This window comes from Rana temporaria, chromosome 12 (assembly GCF_905171775.1).
Source record: "Rana temporaria chromosome 12, aRanTem1.1, whole genome shotgun sequence".
In the NCBI taxonomy this organism is placed as follows: domain Eukaryota; kingdom Metazoa; phylum Chordata; class Amphibia; order Anura; family Ranidae; genus Rana; species Rana temporaria.
In genome coordinates, this window is record NC_053500.1 from 147,028,008 (window position 1) to 147,050,444 (window position 22,437).

Genomic DNA, 22,437 nt, shown 5'->3' on the forward strand with positions numbered 1-22,437 from the left:
AATCCCAATAAAATACATGTTTTTGGTTGCAACATGACAAAATTTGAAAAAATTTCAAGGGGTATGAATACTTTTTCAAGACACTATTTACTAAATGCTAGCAGCATTAGGATTTCACAAAAATAGTCAATGTTGATTGAGGAGGGTGAAGTTACACTTTTTGTATCAGCCACCTCAGGTATTTTATTTGCACCACAGGGTGGAGGTTGTTTTGTAGTGCAGAGGAGAGGGGGGGGGGGGTTAGAAGTCCAAATCAGAAGAGAGCAACCTAGGGTGACAACAGTACTCCTCAGACACTGTGCTCCCAGGACAGGAAGTGTAACTGGACGGATCACACGAGAGAGAGAGAGAGAGAGAGAGCGAGAGCGAGAGAACGAGAACGAGAACGAGAGAGCGAGAGAGAGAGCGAGAACGAGAGAGAGCGAGAACGAGAGAGAGCGAGAACGAGAGAGAGCGAGAACGAGAGAGAGCGAGAACGAGAGAGAGCGAGAACGAGAGAGAGAGAACGAGAGAGAGAACGAGAGAGAGAGAACGAGAACGAGAACGAGAGAGAGCGAGAGAGAGAGCGAGAACGAGAGAGAGCGAGAACGAGAGAGAGCGAGAACGAGAGAGAGAGAGAACGAGAGAGAGCGAGAACGAGAGAGAGCGAGAACGAGAGAGAGAGAACGAGAGAGAGAGAACGAGAGAGAGAGAGAACGAGAGAGAGAGAGAACGAGAGAGAGAGAGAACGAGAGAGAGAGAGAACGAGAGAGAGAGAGAACGAGAGAGAGAGAGAACGAGAGAGAGAGAGAACGAGAGAGAGAGAGAGAGAGAGAGAGAGAACGAGAGAGAGAGAGAACGAGAGAGAGAGAGAACGAGAGAGAGAGAGAACGAGAGAGAGAGAGAGAGAGAGAGAGAGAACGAGAGAGAGAGAGAGAGAGAGAGAGAGAGAGAGAGAGAGAGAGAGAGAGAGAGAGAGAGAGAGAGAGAGAGAGAGAGAGAGAACGAACGAGAGAGAGAACGAGAGAACGAGAACGAGAGAGAGAGAGAGAGAGAGAGAGAGAACGAGAGAGAGAGAGAGAGAACGAGAGAGAGAGAGAGAGAGAACGAGAGAGAGAGAGAGAACGAGAGAGAGAGAGAACGAGAGAGAGAGAGAACGAGAGAGAGAACGAGAGAACGAGAGAGAGAGAGAAAGAAAGAAAGAAAGAAAGAAAGAAAGAAAGAAAGAAAGAAAGAAAGAAAGAAAGAAGAACGAGAGAACGAGAGAAAGAAAGAAAGAAAGAAAAAAAAGATACAAAAAAATATGGAGGGGGAAAAAAAATGCAGCCACCACATCTAAGAACAGACAAGTTAGAATGTATTAGGTTTTGGATTCGGGATCCACTTCAAGGTACACCGGTACTGGCCAAGCGGGACTTTTGATGCTAAGAATAGTCAGACGCTTAGCTCATCTGAGCAGGGGGGGGGGGGGGGGAATTAGGGACCAATTGGGAAAATCCAGGAAGGCCTGCCAATCGCGTCTCTAGAAACGATCGGCAGGGTCGCTTGACCTGGCGAAATCTGGTTTACATTATCCTATAAACACAGTATAGAAATTTCCAGACACGTGTTTAACCAGAGCCGTCTGCAGTGTAGCAACAACAACCACCAGCAGAGGGCGCCGTGCACAAGAGCAGCTTGGAAGCGGGATGAATTCCAGGCACGGGTGACTAATGCGTTGCCTTGGAAAGGATATCAGAGAAGGGCAGGAGAGAGGCAGACAATGGCTGGATGTGGAGAGCGGCTCCGTTCAGCCACATGTACAGCCGCACAATTCACACAAGAGAGGAAAGATAAGAGAAATACAGAGACAAGCAGCATACAAAATCATCATCTCACTGCGTGCAAAACACGAAAGAGACAGAGAGATGTACAGGATGGAGGAAGAAGAAAATACACGCCTGATGAAAGCTGCATACAAGAGTAAATGTATTCATTACATTCTGATACAATATTACAAATATGAAGGGTCTCGGTGATGTCACTGGTCTCTAGTGATTGGATAGGCTGTGTTCTCATGAATATGAAGGCTCTCGGTGATGTCACTGGTCTCTAGTGATTGGATAGGCTGTGTTCTCATGAATATGAAGGGTCTCGGTGATGTCACTGGTCTCTGGTGATTGGATAGGCTGTGTTCTCATGAATATGAAGGGTCTCTGTGATGTCACTGGTCTCTAGTGATTGGATAGGCTGTGTTCCCATGAATATGAAGGGTCTCGGTGATGTCACTGGTCTCTAGTGATTGGATAGGCTGTGTTCTCATGAATATGAAGGGTCTCGGTGATGTCACTGGTCTCTAGTGATTGGATAGGCTGTGTTCTCATGAATATGAAGGGTCTCGTGATGTCACTGGTCTCTAGTGATTGGATAGGCTGTGTTCTCATGAATATGAAGGGTCTCTGTGATGTCACTGGTCTCTAGTGATTGGATAGGCTGTGTTCTCATGAATATGAAGGGTCTCGGTGATGTCACTGGTCTCTAGTGATTGGATAGGCTGTGTTCTCATGAATATGAAGGGTCTCGGTGATGTCACTGGTCTCTAGTGATTGGATAGGCTGTGTTCTCATGAATATGAAGGGTCTCGGTGATGTCACTGGTCTCTAGTGATTGGATAGGCTGTGTTCTCATGAATATGAAGGGTCTCGGTGATGTCACTGGTCTCTAGTGATTGGATAGGCTGTGTTCTCATGAATATGATGGGTCTCGGTGATGTCACTGGTCTCTAGTGATTGGATAGGCTGTGTTCTCCTGAATATGAAGGGTCTCGGTGATGTCACTGGTCTCTACTGATTGGATAGGCTGTGTTCTCATGAATATGAAGGGTCTCGGTGATGTCACTGGTCTCTAGTGATTGGATAGGCTGTGTTCTCATGAAAATGAAAGGTTTACAGACTGGGATCAGCAAGTGCATTGGCTTCCCATATTGAAGTTTTGAAGTGATGCTTAAAGAGAGTGAATGTTATTAATCTTCTCTTTATGAATGGCATTAGAACAAAACTCTTGACGCCTCCACATAGACGGTGCGGGGATATAAAGAGTCATAGGATGCTGAACTGTACACAGTTATATATATAGTGCAGGATACTAAGCATTGTGCGACATTCTATAAACAGACCTATAAGCGTGTTTGTAGGAAGGACGTCCACTTCTTACCTTGAGGAAAGGGGTCCTAAGGGCGTCCTGAAACACGGCACACCCCGGGGCCTTCGTTTTCTAAAAGCTTGCTCTATAAGTTTGCTCTCGGACGCTGGGTCTATCCTCCAGAAGGATCCTTTGCCGGGCTCCTCCTGGGATCGCGGGACTTTGATAAAATACCGGTTGAGAGAAAGGTTGTGACGGATAGAATTCTAAAAAACACAAAAAAAAAGATGAGAAATATTTTGGAAAGCAACATCCATGTGAAAAATCATCAAACATACACTTTCAAAAAAAAAATAATAAGTGCTGTACAGAGAATGCCGAGTGTCACATCCGTCTCTGCACCAGAAGAGCTTACACTCTAATGTCCCCTCCCCCACAGTCACACACTATTATTATACATTTATATAGCTCTGACATATACCGCAGCGCTGTACAGAGAAGACTGAGCCAGTCACATTGAAGATGGTGGACGCTTTGTTTCCAGTTCTGAGCCGTCGCATTGCTAGGATGAGAAGCTGAAATCTCTTCTTTCCACCCACAATCACATCACATCTGGCCGTTGTCAGACTGACCGGACACATTACGGACAGATCCAGCCGCTCCCCATTAACAAAGCCAGAAGTCATGGGAGAAGGTGAGGCTACAACAAGATGACGGGTAGGAAGGGGCTCCGGCCTCCTGCGGGAGGATCAGGTTTAGCGGAGAGCGGCGATGTGAAAAGCCGACATCGTGTTTTTATCACATACTGATCTTTTTATATTCTATTCTTACAGCCTAAAGAAATGTACCCCGGGAAGTGCATGAAGCCCCCTCCCCCCCAGACCTGATAATAGATGTATGATGTGCCGATAAGCAGCATGATGAAAGCGGACTGCTGAGTCAGCTTGGGAAGGAAAACACAAATCCACACAGACCAGGATCAAAAAACGACAGACTGATATCAATCGAGCGCACCTTCATCCAAAATAAACCCCCGTGGCATCGCAGGTCATCTCACCCCATCTCACCCCGCTGCCGCTCTACACAGGACAGACAATAGAGGTTTCCGGAGTAAAAGGAAATGGATGGCGAGGATTCCACAAAGGTGAAAAGTCGCCAACTTTCCAGATCGCTCTCAGCATGCAGACATCTTGTTTTGTCTGCCGTTTACTTCATTGTCATCAGCTGTAAATGACATCACCGGACAATTATTATTAGGTCCCCCTTGCTAGTAGCCGGTTGGACCCCCTTTATTAGGAACCCCCTTGCTAGTAGCAGGTTGGACCCCCTTTATTAGGAACCCCCTTGCTAGTAGCGGGTTGGACCCCCTTTATTAGGAACCCCCTTGCTAGTAGCGGGTTGGACCCCCTTTATTAGGTACCCCCTTGCTAGTAGAGGGTTGGACCCCCTTTATTAGGTCCTCCTTGCCAGTAGCAGGTTGGACCCACTTTATTAGGTCCCCCTTGCTAGTAGCGGGTTGGACCCCCTTTATTAGGTCCCCCTTGCTAGTAGTGGGTTGGACCCCCTTTATTAGGTCCCCCTTGCTAGTAGAGGGTTGGACCCCCTTTATTAGGTCCTCCTTGCCAGTAGCAGGTTGGACCCACTTTATTAGGTCCCCCTTGCTAGTAGCGGGTTGGACCCCCTTTATTAGGTCCCCCTTGCTAGTAGCGGGTTGGACCCCCTTTATTAGGTCCTCCTTGCTAGTAGCGGGTTGGACCCCCTTTATTAGGTCCCCCTTGCTAGTAGCGGGTTGGACCCCCTTTATTAGGTCCCCCTTGCTAGTAGCGGGTTGGACCCCCTTTATTAGGTCCCCCTTGCCAGTAGCAGGTTGGACCCCCTTTATTAGGTCCCCCTTGCCAGTAGCAGGTTGGACCCCCTTTATTAGGTCCCCCTTGCTAGTAGCGGGTTGGACCCCCTTTATTAGGTCCTCCTTGCTAGTAGCTGGTTGGACCCCCTTTATTAGGCCCCCCTTGCTAGTAGTGGGTTGGACCCCCTTTATTAGGTCCCCCTTGCTAGTAGCGGGTTGGACCCCCTTTATTAGGTCCCCCTTGCTAGTAGCGGGTTGGACCCCCTTTATTAGGTCCCCCTTGCTAGTAGCGTGTTGGACCCCCTTTATTAGGTCCCCCTTGCTAGTAGCGGGTTGGACCCCCTTTATTAGGTCCCCCTTGCTAGTAGCGGGTTGGACCCCCTTTATTAGGTCCCCCTTGCTAGTAGCGGGTTGGACCCCCTTTATTAGGTCCCCCTTGCCAGTAACGGGTCGACCCCCTTTATTAGGGTCCACCTTGCTAGTATCGGGTTGGACCCCCTTTATTAGGTCCCCCTTGCCAGTATCGGGTTGGACCCCCGTTATTAGGGTTCACCTAGCTAGTATCAGGTTGGACTGACTGCAGCAGGTGCCTATGGCTCTCCTATGAAAGAAGGGGGAGCGAGGCTGCAGAGTGGACATGGAGGTGGGTTAGGTGTATGAGGGACAGACGGATGGACGGGGGTGTGGAGGGGGACACGTAGTGGGACGTTTAACTTGATGCGGATAATGCATTTGGGTAAAAAAAAAAAAAAAAGTGAACACTATTACTACCTAAAAAGGTAAATCTATATTCATGTTCTTAAAGTGGAGAATAGTTACTAATAAGGTATAAGATGATTACAGGGGGGGCGGAGAGGAAACAAATCGCCTCCATATTGCGGTTGAACACTCACAAGCTGGACACTAATAAAAGGACATGACATCACTTCCTCTCTGACCTCACTTATTTTGGCTGGACTCTCGCCAACACAGATTTAAAAAGGACATCGCATTTTCCTGACTTTCATTACCGAGCCACTTAAACCCCCAAAAGATTTACCCTCCTTCATGGAAAAAAATAAAATAATCAAATTTCCTCAAAATTTAGAGAATACACACACATTATATATATATATATATATATATACACATACAAAAAATGTATGTATGTATGTATGTATGTATGTATGTATGTATGTATGTATGTATGTATGTGTATATATATATATAGAAATAGGTTTATCAATAAATTATGAACTGGTGTTCAAAAAGATAAAAAACAGCGCTTATGAGTGGGTAAGTGACCACTCAGTACTAAATAATCCCAAAGATCGGTGATGGTGTGATAGGTGATAGACTATGGTACAGGTGCACCGAACTACCAAGAAAATCACCTGAATGTGGAATACTCCCCTAATTGGGGTGCAGACTTACCACAGTAGAATAAATTCTACACTCAAACCATCAGATCAACAGGTACTGTATGGGGTTAACTTCTCAGACGGAGACATATGAAAGGCAAGAAAAACACATACGGATTGCATAGTGTGATATTGCACAAACAAAGTCCTGCTGATATAGGTAAACTAGTGGTTAATGCCCGTACAGTGTATCAAACGAAAATGAACATATAAACAAATGGTATCACCGCTGTCGCTGACGTCTTCCAACCCCCAGGGGCCGCGCGTGTGCTGCGGGAATAGTAAGGTGTTTTTTCCTTGCTGTGGTTGGCGTCTGGTGGAACGCGGTGGAACGCACTGTTGTCTTCCTGTGTAGCGCTGTCTGTAGCCACGCCCTGAGGGCGCTACACAGGAAGACAACAGTGCGTTCCACCGCGTTCCACCAGACGCCAACCACAGCAAGGAAAAAACACCTTACTATTCCCGCAGCACACGCGCGGCCCCTGGGGGTTGGAAGACGTCAGCGACAGCGGTGATACCATTTGTTTATATGTTCATTTTCGTTTGATACACTGTACGGGCATTAACCACTAGTTTACCTATATCAGCAGGACTTTGTTTGTGCAATATCACACTATGCAATCCGTATGTGTTTTTCTTGCCTTTCATATGTCTCCGTCTGAGAAGTTAACCCCATACAGTACCTGTTGATCTGATGGTTTGAGTGTAGAATTTATTCTACTGTGGTAAGTCTGCACCCCAATTAGGGGAGTATTCCACATTCAGGTGATTTTCTTGGTAGTTCGGTGCACCTGTACCATAGTCTATCACCTATCACACCATCACCGATCTTTGGGATTATTTAGTACTGAGTGGTCACTTACCCACTCATAAGCGCTGTTTTTTATCTTTTTGAACACCAGTTCATAATTTATTGATAAACCTATTTCTATATCTTTAGATGGGTCGGTCACCATTTAACTTAAATAGCTGCTATATTGAGCAATTCCACCTTTATTGTGGGGATTGTCCCATCACTTTATAATAGTATATATCACATCTCCACCACTTCGGTTGAAGTAATTGACTACCACTGGGCGCCGGAAGTGCAACATTAGGCCTTCACTCATTGCACCCTCTTACACATTATATATATATATATATATATATATATATATATATATATATATATATATATATATATATATATAGGTCAGCAAGTGGTTAATAGGGAAAAACAGCCCTATTTGTGTAAAATATGAAATATGAAGCAACGCTGAGTAAATGGATACCAAACATGTTATGCATCAAAATTGCGCATGCTCATGGAATGGTGACAAGACTACGATACTTAAAAATCCCTAAAGCAAGTAGAGAAAAAAAAAAAAAAATACAATATTGCAGCTTGCCTGTCCTCAGATATGGTGGCTGCATTAGTCCCCCCACCCCTTTAATTTCACCTGCTAATCCCGCCAGTAACAGGTCCTGTGCATAAGGTGACGGAGCTCCATCAATACTAAATAAAGCTGTTCATTTAGCAAAGTGCATATTCAGTTTGCATACTGAAGGCGAAGGTGTGTTCACTTTAACAATCCAATCATGGGCAACTAAAAACTTGCACTTCAAAAACACTAGAGGGGTGATTTACTAAGCCCGAAGAGTGGAACATCTAGTGCGGCTGTGCATGGTAGCCAATCAGCTTGTTCAATTAAAGCGGAGGTTCCGGCTTAAAAAATAAATTAAAAATTGGGTCTCGACTGCCCCGCCGCCATCCTTGGTGAGGGAATCAGGAGGTAAAGACCAATTCCCTGCCGCGCGGCGCTATGTGAATGGGCGGATGTCTCCTGGGACACGGACACACAAGGTCCCAGAAGACACCGCTCCCCATTTCGCAGGAGGCAGCGCAACAAGGAGAAGAAAGACGACCCACCGCGGACAAGGAAGAGGCAGATTAGGAGATCTGCCTAGCAACAGCCACTTCTGGTAAGTATAAAAAATAAAATAATAATTCTTAAATTTTTTTGTAGCTTTTAAAAAAAAAACAAAAAATTTAGGATGGACCTCCGCTTTAAGCTTTATAAAAAAAAAAAAAAAAAGCACACCTGAAAGCCGATTGGTTTCTATGTAGCGCTGCACCAGATTTTGCACTCCCCAGTTTCAGTAAATCAGCTCCCATGTGTCTGGCTCACAGTGTACAACCACTAAGGATAATCTCCGGCGTGTTCTCAAAGCCCACATGTTAATCGCTACGTTAATCACAGGCAGCCGAGACAATTTGCGATCTCTGCAGCCACGCATCGGGACAATGTCTCCCTGCCTGTGATTAGCGTAGCGCAACGTCGTCTTCCTGGTGGGCTCAGCAAGTGGGCTCTGCGAACACGCCGGAGCTCATCTTTAACAACCACCGCCCCCTACCCAAGCTTCAATAAAAGATCCCTTGGTGTCCCTATTATCCTAGTCCTACACCCACTCACACCTCCTGGGCACTTACCTGCCAGCCTTTGTCCGCTGTTCTATAGTAGGGGTAGTTTTTCGTTATGTGCGTGTAAATTCCATTTAAGGTGAGCTGCTTGTCTGGGGCCATGGTGATTGCTTGTACTATTAGCTGTGCATAAGAGTACGGGGGCTTGGAGTCATCCTGTAAGAAGGAGGAGATCAGTCAGCACATGTAATAATGAGGGGTACACACGGATCACGTGTAATGAGGGGTACACACACACAGGGATCACGTGTAATGAGGGGTACACACACACGGATCACGTGTTATGAGGGGTACACACACACACACGTTATGAGGGGTACACACATCACGTGTAATGAGGGGTACACACACACAGGGATCACGTGTAGTAACGAGGGGTACACACCCACTGGGATCACTTATAGTAACGAGGGGTACACACACTGGGGTCACGTGTAATAACGAGGGGTACACACACACACACTGGGATCACGTGTGATAACGAGGGGTACACACACACACTGGGATCACGTGTGATAACGAGGGGTACACACACACACACTGGGATCACGTGTAGTAACGAGGGGTACACACACACACTGGGATCACGTGTAATAATGAGGGGTACACACACACAGGGATCACGTGTAATAACGAGGGGTACACACACACACAGGGATCACGTGTAATAACGAGGGGTACACACACACACTGGGATCACGTGTAATAATGAGGGGTACACACACACACACTGGGATCACGTGTAATAATGAGGGGTACACACACACACACACACACACTGGGATCACGTGTAATAATGAGGGGTACACACACTGGGATCATGTGTAATAATGAGGGGTACACACACACACACACTGGGATCACGTGTAATGAGGGGTACACACACACAGGGATCACGTGTAATAACGAGGGGTACACACACACACACACAGGGATCACGTGTAATGAGGGGTACACAGGGATCACGTGTAATAACGAGGGGTACACACACAGGGATCACGTGTAATGAGGGGTACACACACACACACACACACACACACAGGGATCACGTGTAATAACGAGGGGTACACACACACACAGGGATCACGTGTAATGAGGGGTACACAGGGATCACGTGTAATAACGAGGGGTACACACACAGGGATCACGTGTAATGAGGGGTACACACACACACACAGGGATCACGTGTAATGAGGGGTACACACACACTGGGATCACGTGTAATAACGAGGGGTACACACACAGGGATCACGTGTAATGAGGGGTACACACACACACTGGGATCACGTGTAATAACGAGGGGTACACACACACTGGGATCACGTGTAATAACGAGGGGTACACACACACAGGGATCACGTGTAATAACGAGGGGTACACACACAGACAGGGATCACGTGTAATAACGAGGGGTACACACACAGGGATCACGTGTAATGAGGGGTACACACACACACTGGGATCACGTGTAATAACGAGGGGTACACACACACAGGGATCACGTGTAATAACGAGGGGTACACACACTGGGATCACGTGTAATAACGAGGGGTACACACACTGGGATCACGTGTAATAACGAGGGGTACACACACTGGGATCACGTGTAATAACGAGGGGTACACACACTGGGATCACGTGTAATAACGAGGGGTACACACACAGGGATCACGTGTAACAACGAGGGGCACACACTGGACGGGGAAAGCAGAGATAAGACCTTACCTTGGGACTGTCTCCGCCTGAAGCTTCTTTGTCGTTCTCCAAGTGGGAATTGTCGGAGATCAGGTCAGCGGGTATAACACGACCCATTTTATACCCAGATGAGCCGGCCCCCCGGGGGCTAGAGGGGCAAGAGTTTGCAGCGCTGAATGGAGAAAGGGAGAGAAATATTCCATGAACAACTGAACATCACTACGGGAGAACTGTGGGGTTTTCTCTTGTTTGGGTGGGTGGGTGTGTGTGTGTGTGTGTGTGTGTGTGTGTGTGTGTGTTGGGGGGGGGGTAATTTGTGGGTAATGGTGTGTTTTGGAGTTTGTTGTACAATGAAAAAATTAAAAAAGTATTCGATCGGGGAGCAACTCCAACTCTGATTGGACATCTGACATCTGCAATACATACATGAACTGTTTACACCCTCTTTTTGCAGTAACACGGGTTACGGTGCATTGGCGTGGTGCGGCGTCATTCCTTCTGAATAGTGGGAAAGAATAAACGGCCCCTCAAACTGTAGTATGGGGGGGGAGACAAACTACGGTGGTGAAATCTCACCAATGTGGGAGGGGCAGAGACACTACAGCAGGCGACTCATCATTGTGGGACAGAGATACAAACTACCATAGAGAAAGCTCACCACTGTCCATGTACAGAATTAAGCAATCACATTCATGATAAAAAGGAGTCATTAAAAAAAAAAGTGATATTAAATCATAAAGTAAAAAAAAAAAAAAAGTTTTTCCTCGAAATTGTAGCTCTTTTTTGCGCTATAAATAAAAACCGCAGAGGTGATCAAAGAAAGCTCTATTGTGGGAAAAAAAAAAACGAACATCAAATTTGTTTGGGAGCCGCGTTGCACGACCGCGCAATTGTCAGTTAAAGCGACGCAGTGCCGAACCGCAAAAAGTGCTCTGGTCAGGAAGGGGGGGTAAATTCTTCCGGGGTTGAAGTGGTTAAATAAAAGGCCACCCACAGATGGCAATGGCTGACTCAGACGATCGCTTTGTTTATTGGATCCTTATCCTAGGAAAGTAGAACAGTCTGTGTTTAGATTAGAAGAAACAAAATAAAAAAAGAGGAAATAACTGGAAGCGGATGAAAGGCCAGCTCTGTACTCGGCTGTGTTCGCTGCGTTCTCCTCCTCAATGGTCCCCAGCAGGAATCAAACCCAACTCACAGGTCCAACCCCAACTGACACGTGCGCCATTGTTAAAGTAATAAAACGTTTCGAGTATTTGCTTTGTGTAGATTTCCCCCCCTTCGCTTGGAGAGAGAAGTAAAGGGAACACTTTTGTGACACGTACAGAAGATTTGCCATCATTTCCTGTCCTGAAGAGGCAACAGGAAGTAAAAAAAAAAAAATATCAAAATAAATGTAATTTAGCACCAGATGAAAGCTGACCCCCGTGTTTTATTGAAGTATAATCACTTTGGGCTAGATTCAGGTAGGGGCGCGCAATCTAACGGCGGCGCAGCGTATCGTATTTACGCTACGCCGCCGCAACTTACAGAAGCAAGTGCTGTATTTACAAAGCACTTGCTCCGTAAGTTGCGGCGGCGTAGCGTAAATTGGGTCGGCGTAAGCGCGCGTAATTAAAATGTGTAAGGGGGGGGCGTGTTTTATATTAATGTGTGTTGACCTGACGTGATTGACGTTTTGTACCAACGGCGCATGCGCCGTCCGTGTACATTGCTCCAAATGACGTCGCAAGGACTTCATTGGTTTCGACTTGAACGTAAATTACGTCCAGCCCTATTCGCGAACGACTTACGCAAACGACGTAAAAAAAATCAAAAATCGAAGCGGGAACGACGTCCATACGTGACATTGAGTGCGCCTCATAGAAGCAGGAGCAACGTTAAGCCGAAAAAGCCTTACGCAAACGATGTAAAGAACGAACGCCGGGCGCACGTACGTTTGTGAATCGGTGTATCTAGGTAATTTGCATACTCTCTGCCGAAAACGACGGGAGCGCCACCTAGCGGCCAGCGTGAGAATGCACCCTAAGATACGACGGCGTAAGAGACTTATGCCAGTCGTATCTTAGGCCAATGTCGGCGTATCTAGCTTTCTGAATACAGAAAGAAGATACGCCGGCGCAGCTTTGAATTTACGTGGCGTAAATATGGATACGCCGGCGTAATTCTTTGCTGAATCTAGCCCTTTCTCTTTTTTCCCTCTGTATCCTATATTTGTGAGGAAAATCTTCTAGTTTATGTTCAGTCTGTCGTATGAAACAAAACAAAACACAAAAAAAATAATAATCAGCAAGTTGATCGTCCTGAAAATAAATTTTTCCAAACAAGAATAAAAGATCTTATTACACAACCAAAAGCGTTTTGGGGGGTCAGAACACGCCCCCCTTCATCACAGCTTTGTTGCCAAAAAAAAAAAAGGGGGGGGGGGGTTGACACGTGTATACAGGGATTAGGTAGATGGTTTTTGGAAAGCCCAGCATGTGTCTACAGTCATCTGACTTTTACAGATAAAGTGTATTTTTATACAAAGTTTTCACAGCTGCTATCTAGAGATTTCTAGAAAACTGCAACATGATTAACCGCTCACAACACCGCCCAGCACAGCACAGCAAGGACTGTCATTGGTCATTTCAGGTATACAGTGAAACCTCGGGTTGCGAGTAACACGGTTAACAAGCGTTTTGTAATACGAGGATTTTTCGGGGAAAATCCTGACTTGGTTTGCAAAATGAGCAGGATTCAAGCCACAGCGGTGTGCAGTACCACTTTTGGCCTGAGGTGCGGGGGCACCGGAGCCGATCGGAGCAGTTCGGAAATACTCCATTCCCGAGTCTTACCAAGTTTAGCCAAACTGTCTCCGGGCCTTTCTGAGGCTCTCCGGCACCTCCCCCTCACCTCTGGCCACATGCGGTATTGCATGCCATTGAAGTCAACGCGGAAACAAATTATTTTCGTTTCCATTGACTTCTATGGGGAAACTCGCTTTGATATGAGAGTGCTTTGGATTACGAGCGGTCTCCTGGAACGGATTATACTCGTAATCCGAGGTTCCACTGTACAGTAATACAAAAGGGGTAGAATCATCCTCACCTTATGGTTCCGGTCGGGGAAGGCAGGGGGCTGATTAGGTGAGCTATGTTCTCTGGAATGTTTATGGTCAGGGGGGAGATCTGCGGCTGCACTGGTTTGATGGGGGACTCGGGGGCTTCCTGCTTCTCTTTCTTGTCACGTGAGAGCGCAGTGAATGTGATCTTGATATTTGTGCTGGGAAACCTGAAGGTGCATCTGTGGAAAAAAGAGAAAATGGGGTTCAGTACAAAAATATCACAATAAATATCAAGGAAGAGGAAACACTGTTAACGGACATAACCACCCAGGACAAGGCTGTGGCCCAACAGGGATTTCTATTGTGTATCTATAATACACAACTGCAGCAACCCGGGACAGGGGGAGGGGGACAGAAGGACGCAACCAGGAACCAAGGGGGGGGGGGGGTAGGAGGAGAAGGACGCAACCAGGGACGGGGGAGAGGAGGAAGGAGGGAGGAAGGAGGGAGGAAGGAAGGAAGAAGGAAGGAGGGAGGAAGGAAGGAAGAGGAAGGAGGAAGAGGGAGGAGGAAGAGGGAGGAGGAAGAGGGAGGAGGAAGAGGGAGGAGGAAGAGGGAGGAGGAAGAGGGAGGAGGAAGAGGGAGGAGGAAGAGGGAGGAGGAAGAGGGAGGAGGAAGAGGGAGGAGGAAGAGGGAGGAGGAAGAGGGAGGAGGAAGAGGGAGGAGGGAGGAAGGAAGAGGGAGGAGGGAGGAGGAAGAGGGAGGAGGGAGGAAGAAGGACGCAACCAGGGACGGGGGGGGGGGGGGGGGGGGGGAGGAGGGAGGAAGAAGGACGCAACCAGGGACGGGGATAAGGACGCAACCAGGGACGGGATAAGGACGCAACCAGGGACGGGATAAGGACGCAACCAGGGACGGGGACAAGGACGCAACCAGGGACGGGGGGGACAGGATAAGGACGCAACCAGGGACGGGGGGGCCGGGATAAGGACGCAACCAGGGACGGGATAAGGACGCAACCAGGGACGGGGGGGGCCGGGATAAGGACGCAACCAGGGACGGGGGGGGCCGGGATAAGGACGCAACCAGGGACGGGGGGGGACGGGACGGGATAAGGACGCAACCAGGGACGGGGGGGGACGGGATAAGGACGCAACCAGGGACGGGGGGGGCCGGGATAAGGACGCAACCAGGGACGGGGGGGGCCGGGATAAGGACGCAACCAGGGACGGGGGGGGGGGCCGGGATAAGGACGCAACCAGGGACGGGGGGGGGGGGGGGGACAGGATAAGGACGCAACCAGGGACGGGGGGGGGGGGGACGGGATAAGGACGCAACCAGGGACGGGGGGGACGGGATAAGGACGCAACCAGGGACGGGGGGGACGGGATAAGGACGCAACCAGGGAAGGGGATACGGGATAAGGACGCAACCAGGGAAGGGGATAAGGACGCAACCAGGGACGGGGGGGGACGCAACCAACCAGGGGGGGGGAAGTCAAGTTTAAACATGGTCTGTCACCCACCCAGACCTCTATAGGACAGACAAAGTATGGAAGAAACTGCAGGAATGAGTGTTCACATACTGACATCTGAAGGAGAAAAGAGCGGAAGCGCAAAAAAAAGAAAAAAAAAAAATGTCTCATCAGTAGAATCATCCAGTATGGTCCTGATAGCGCAAACATGGACGCTCCAGGAACTGGTGGCTCTTGTATTGTACCAATGACTCCCCATGTGTTGGTACAGAGATCACATTAGAAATACCTGCACTGAGACTACTGAAGCCGTTATCACTGATCCTGAGCTTAGCAACTGACCAGAAAAAGAATATGCCGGTTATAATCTACAATTGCTGCAGGCCAGTGACAAAGTCTCCAAGCCAAATGGCCAATGATGACCAGGGCTGGCAACTTTAATAATGGCAGCCACCATATTTCAGAGGAAATGATGGCGGGGGCGGGGAGGGATCGGCATTCTCCCTCATTTGCTCTTGCCTGTCATTCTAGGTGTGAGTGTTCATTTCATTTTATTTATTTGAACGAGGTTGAACACGGCCAAGTTTTTTTTGAAGGCGAACGCACAATATGGCAGCGCGCCAGTACGAAGTGAAAATAACCCGGGGCATTAATCTAGCTCAGACTTTGGCAGTGTGCGAGGAAAACTGCCCAGCGACAGCCTGCAGCCAAAATAGACCAAAGGCCTTACAGGGTGAGAGCAGTGATGGTATTTGGCCCGTATGTACACAACGGGCACACCGCCAACACAACACCTCACAATACACAATAACTCAGGATCAAGTCTGCCTGCACATCATCAACTTGTGTTCTGTATCACACCTACTTCTCTCCTACATTCACCCCGTGTACGAAACAGACCCACACTCCAAAGCAGGGGAGTCACTCAACTTCATTGTGAGCCGCATCAGCAGTATGGTAGTCCTGAAAGGGCCCGTTGTAGCTGGGGTGCATTAGGTAAAGAGTACAGGGCCCTGGAGTGGGCTGCGCACAGGTCGCCAGGTTTAGGGGGGCGCTGCGCACAGGTCGCCAGGTTTAGGGGGGCGCTGCGCACAGGTCGCCAGGTTTAGGGGGGCGCTGCGCACAGGTCGCCATACGCACAGGGTGCGATACACACAGGTCGCCAGGTTTAGGGGGGCGCTGCGCACAGGTCGCCGGGTTTAGGGGGGCGCTGCGCACAGGTCGCCGGGTTTAGGGGGGGCGCTGCGCACAGGTCGCCGGGTTTAGGGGGGCGCTGCGCACAGGTCGCCGGGTTTAGGGGGGCGCTGCGCACAGGTCGCCGGGTTTAGGGGGGCGCTGCGCACAGGTCGCCGGGTTTAGGGGGGCGCTGCGCACAGGTCGCCATACGCACAGGGTGCGATACGCAGGGGGTGCCGGGTTTAGGGGTGCGCGGCGCACAGGTCGCTATACGCACAGGGTGCCGGGTTTAGGGGTGCACATCACTAATATATTCTATAAATTGTGAAGCTCAGCTGGAGGAGCCAGTGAATGCTGCGAGGGACCCCGGAATTTGACAATCCAAGAAGTGCAAGTTCTAGGTCACACAGACTTCCTCAGGATCACACAGGTGTTCGGCATTCTGTAGCAGGCAAGGTGAGCGGACACTTGTATTTCTTTACAAATACTGCTGGCTTCATATAAAGTCTTTACTATAGACTTGAAAGGCGGCAGAAGTCAGGGGCAGCAGAAGTCAGGGGCAGCAGAAGTCAGGGGCAGCAGAAGTCAGGGGCAGCAGAAGTCAGGGGCAGCAGAAGTCAGGGGCAGCAGAAGTCAGGGGCAGCAGAAGTCAGGGGCAGCAGAAGTCAGGGGCAGCAGAAGTCAGGGGCCACACCCCCATTCTGGCTGCTAACTGCTCAGCCGACAACCAGATAGAGGTGTCAGAGATCACCGATGAACACCGCAGCCTTCAAAATATTCCTTCAGGGAACTCGGTGTCATTTGCTGTATTAGAAAGTCGTCAGATGAGTTATCCTAGAATGGAAAATGCCAGAGAGGCCGGCAGGAATACGATCTACACACCCCCCCCCCCACCCCCGCACATGCAGGATGAGCCGACCCGTTACTTGCTCAGCATTCTCCCGATATAGAGGCTCATTTGATCACACGAGCGGAGGAAAAAGGTGGGAATGCAGGTGAATGTAACACGCCCTTCAGTTCCATTACCTGCATACAAAAAGTATAAAACTACCTAAAATCTCCATATAATCTTCCTAACATGCTCTACATATTACGTGAAATAAAAGTCCGCACTGCACAGGTGTACTTCTCCCATTCCCAGATCCACGGGCTCCGCTCTTGGTTTACATCCCGGTGGAGTGGGCTGGCCACGCATGCACAGCAACTTCCCATAGGATTCTAGAACTCAAATCGCTCCAGCATCTCCTACTTCAGGATAAAGTCCTAAACAACAACAACAATGGAAACTACTGTGCAGGAGTGCCCAGAACATCGATCGATGCAGGATGGGGGGGGGGGGGGGGGGCAGAACCTTGGGGCACGATTGCAAAACTTGCCAACTACAGAGCAATTATGTAATTTTTCACTGCCATCTCCTTTCCTCCAATTAGAACCCCCAAACATTATATATATTTTTTATTCTAACACCCTAGAGAATAAAATGGCGATCGTTGCAATACTTTTGTCACGCCGTATTTGCGAAGCGGCCTTACAAGCGTAGTTTTTTTGGGGAAAAATAAATTTTTTAATTAAAAAATAAAACAGTAAAGTTATCCCCATTTTTTTTATATTGTGAAAGATAATGTTACGCCGAGTAAATTGATACCCAACATGTCACACTTTAAAATTGCGTCCGCTCGTGGAATGCCGACAAACTTTTACCCTTTAAAACCCCCATAGGCGACGTTTAAAAAATCTACAGGTTGCATGTTTTGAGTTTCAGAGGAGGTCTAGGTCTAGAATTATTGCTCTCGCTCTAACGTTCGTGGCGATACCTCACATGTGTGGTTTGAATACCGTTTACGTATGCGTTCGCTTCTGCACGCGAGCTCGTCGGGACGGGGCACGTTTTCTGGCTCCTAACTTTTTTAGCTGGCTCCGAGATTCCAAGCAAATTTGTCAAATCCTGACCTATACCTACAAGTACTATGAAGACCGAGGCCTAAGAAATGACAGTTCAGTTCTGAAGGAAAGAACATGAATGTCACGGCAGTTTTGCAATATTAGAGTCAGGGGCTCTTTAAGACTGCAGCGTCTCTTCCCCCTGCGAAGGCCTTCAAGCAAAACGCAGCCAATCAGAGGTCAGGATTAGTATGTGGAAACTGTCCATTAATCGTTTCCTCTGAAGATTCCGGATTAACGCACAGACTTGCTCCGGCTAATCCTCGTCCGCTCCCCGCTATCTCCATATTCAATCTTTATTCCGGAGGAAGATCGGCGTTCAGGAGGGAAAGTGAAGGCTTTTCACCAGAGGAACAACGGCGGGGAACGCGACACAGACATCCAATTCACACCCCAACAATGGGCAAGGAAAGACCCGACCACATATTACAGCAACAAACCCAACCAAAAGGAAAGAACTCCAGCCTTACACCCCCAAAAAAAGTGGAGCTGATGACTTTAAACAGACACTCACCTGTCCCACCGTCCAGCAATGTGGCCACCTGGGGGCGTCGCTCCTCCCCCTCTCCGCCAGCGCCATTGCCACTCTGGCGCCAACCTTTAGCTTCACAGCCGGGTATGCACTGCACATGCGCGAGTCGCGCTGCACTTTCAAAATGGACCGGTGTCCCAGGAGATGGTCTAGAGCAGTGGTTCTCAACCTGGGGGGTTGAATGACGATTTTCCAGGGGTCACCGAATCCTGGGCTGTTCCTGAAGCCCGCGCTGCTCTCCCAGTCTTTTCAAGGTCGCCCAGCTGGGTTTGTTCATAAAGCACTGGGCCGCCCACTCAGCCTCTTCGCAGCCGCCCATTCAGTTCACGGTATGGCTGGGGGGGCAGGTTAGGGGCGCAAATTACTTGTCTTGCCTTGGGTGCTGACAACCCACGCTACGAAAATAATTTTACTGTTAGGGGACCCCACAACTTGGGAAATTTTATTAAGGGGGTCACGGCACTAGAAGGTTGAGAACCACTGGTCTAGAGGGAGGGGCCGCCTAGGGGGAGAGGAGGAGTTGCCTAGGCGGCCCATAGGCGGGAGAAGGGAGTGGGACCGGAAGTCCCACTCTTAACGATGCCCCTGCTATACCCCCCCCCCCCCAAAAAAAATACATGCCACTTTTGGGTGGAACTTCACTTTCATTGCACTCTTCAAAGCTGCAGCACCTATCATGAGCAAGGCCTTCATTTCCTATCAGAACAATTTCAATCAATCGCCTCTGACCGCCATTTGCCTCCTCTTCATGTGTGGGCATTCTCTTCAGGACTGGCATCAGTCACTGTAGTGCAGTAAAATCCCGCTGTAGATCAACCCCCCCTATGGTAGCACATGTCTCTGGAACTTCACTCACCATACAAAAAGGATTACAAAGAATTATGGTTTTTTGATATCACGGTATTAAAAAAAAAAAAAAAAAAAGACATAAAACCATCATACATAACATGAGAGCCATAAAAACAATGTAAACATCCCTTGTAATAGGAAAAAAAAAAAAAAAAAAGCGCATGACAGGTCCTCTTAAATATGATATTTGGGGTCAAAAATACCTCAAAACAAAATTAATGTAATTAATAAATAAATAAAATGGCCCTTTAAGAGCGATGGGCGGAAGTGATGTTTTGATGTCGCTTCCGCCCTGCAGTGGTATGGAGACTCGTCTCCAGGCCACTGACACAGAAGGATCCGAATGCCACCGGCTACGGAAAGCAGCGGGAGGGCACCGGAAAGCAGCGGGAGGGGGGGCCCTCTCCTGCCGCCAATAAAAGCGATCTTGCGGCGAACCTGTGGACCCGCTCTTGAAGAGGGTACTGGTGTGATGGTAGCTAGCTACTGCCATAACAAGGCTATTCCTCTCCAAAGTAGCGAAGGTCCGTAAGTGGTTAATGAAGCGCCCATTATGTTATGTTATATTATATTATGTTATTTCATATGTTATATTAAAAACACAGTTTACTCAGTGGCGCTTCTCTCCTTATTCTTTTTTTTTAATGAAGCGCCCATCAAATGAGCCATGCAGCCTCGCCAGCGCCCGGGCATATGCAGCCTCGCCAGCGCCCGGGCATATGCAGCCTCGCCAACGCCCGGGCATATGCAGCCTCGCCAGCGCCCGGGCATATGCAGCCTCGCCAGCGCCCGGGCATATGCAGCCTTCACCAGCGCCCATCAATTAATGTTTGCTTGCTTCCATTCATTCGTGACGCAGACACAGTCCTCCGCTGCACCTCAAACACTATGTGTGAACGGAGCGGCTGCTGCCTGCTGATGCTAAAACTTAGTTGCTTGCTGCACAGAGAAGAGAGTAGGAACACCAGTGGCCGGGCGCCCTAGTCGACTGCCTAGTTTGCCTAGTGGTAGCACCGGCCCTGGCCACTCTGACTCGAGAGGCAATTCTTCAAAATGAAACGATTTATTAAACTAACCGCATGTTGGTCAGGAGAGAACAAAGGAAGTCATTATAGCCGTACATTACATTTCAGCTTTTACAGCGTCTGGCAGCGATCAGCAGTAACAGCTGGAACCAAAAATAAGGCCAAAGCAATTGTTTTTCTGCGAGGTCTCAGACCCGGACGTGTTTACTTCCTCTGTAACCGCACAACACCGAGCAGGAGGCGGCCGTCCGAGGAGGAGGAAGTGTTTAGTGGTCACACAACGCTTGTATTTATCCACAATACAGCGAGAGAAACGTGCAGACTCCGACCCGAGCACCAGAAATACAGCGAGAGAAACGTGCAGACTCCGACCCGAGCACCAGAAATACAGCGAGAGAAACGAGCAGACTCTGACCCGAGCACCAGAAATACAGCGAGAAAAAACGAGCAGACTCTGACCCGAGCACCAGAAATACAGCGAGAGAAACACGCAGACTCCGACCCGAGCACCAGAAATACAGCGAGAGTAACGCGCATACTCCGACCCGAGCACCAGAAATACAGCGAGAAAAACGAGCAGACTCCGACCCGAGCACCAGAAATACAGCGAGAAAAACGAGCAGACTCCGACCCGAGCACCAGAAATACAGCGAGAAAAACGAGCAGACTCCGACCCGAGCACCAGAAATACAGCGAGAAAAACGAGCAGACTCCGACCCGAGCACCAGAAATACAGCGAGAAAAACGAGCAGACTCTGACCCGAGCACCAGAAATACAGCGAGAGAAACGCGCAGACTCCGACCCGAGCACCAGAAATACAGCGAGAGAAACGAGCAGACTCCGACCCGAGCACCAGAAATACAGCGAGAGAAACATGCAGACTCCGACCCGAGCACCAGAAATACAGCGAGAAAAACGAGCAGACTCCGACCCGAGCACCAGAAATACAGCGAGAAAAACGAGCAGACTCCGACCCGAGCACCAGAAATACAGCGAGAAAAATAAGCAGACTCCGACCCGAGCACCAGAAATACAGCGAGAGAAACGCGCAGACTCCGACCCGAGCACCAGAAATACAGCGAGAAAAACGAGCAGACTCTGACCCGAGCACCAGAAATACAGCGAGAAAAACGAGCAGACTGACCCGAGCACCAGAAATACACCCAGTAATCTACCCGCTCCATCCATGTCACCCAGCAATCCACAGCCGATACGCTGCACACGTCTTCCACCCCCACGAAAACATGGCACGCGTCTCCTCCCCCCCCCCCCCGGCACGCGTCTCCCCCCCCACCCCCCGATACACGTCTCCCCCCCCCCCCCAATACACGGCACATGTCTCTTTCCCCCCCCCCCAATACACGGCACATGTCTCTCTCCCCCCCCCGATACACGGCACATGTCTCTCTCCCCCCCAATACACGGCACATGTCTCTTCTCTCCCCCCCCCCCCCCCAATTTCTCGCTAATATTTAGACCAACAAAAAAATAACGTTGAGGTAAACTGAATATTGCGTTTGCCATGTGATATACAAATTTCTTTACAATGCATCTCTCCCTACTGGCCCCCTACAGACTCGGGACGAATGACCAGACAGGAAACAGGATGTGGCCCTTATGAGGGATTTACTGGCAGAAAAAAAAAAACGTTTTACTATCCAAAGATAAAAACAACAAAAACAACAAGGGCAGAAAATTTAACAGATGAAAAAAATGACTGAAGGTCCACTTTAAATATGTGGACAAAGTAATAAATAGAGAAATATTTTTTACAGCAAAAAAAGGTTCTGAGGTTATGTTGCCTATACCAAAAAATAAACTGGACTTTCATTGGTCAGTTTATTAGGCAACTTCAAAGCTGACAATACTTGCTCTGTCCATAAATGCCTCCA

The 22,437-nt window shown here is 48.8% G+C and overlaps 1 protein-coding gene across 4 annotated transcripts in view; it reads right to left on the reverse strand.

The window, feature by feature from the left end:
* Positions 1-22,437, reverse strand: part of FOXK2 (forkhead box K2) — an 86,165-nt gene that overhangs the window by 11,584 nt on the left and 52,144 nt on the right. For all 4 annotated transcript variants that reach the window (XM_040331153.1, XM_040331155.1, XM_040331151.1 and 1 more), the window contains exons 2-5: positions 13,592-13,786; positions 10,532-10,673; positions 8,816-8,962; positions 3,172-3,365 (exon numbers count right to left, since the gene is read on the reverse strand). In XM_040331153.1, the coding sequence (XP_040187087.1) occupies positions 3,172-3,365; positions 8,816-8,962; positions 10,532-10,673; positions 13,592-13,786 (678 nt within the window). The remainder of the gene's footprint in view (positions 1-3,171; positions 3,366-8,815; positions 8,963-10,531; positions 10,674-13,591; positions 13,787-22,437) is intronic.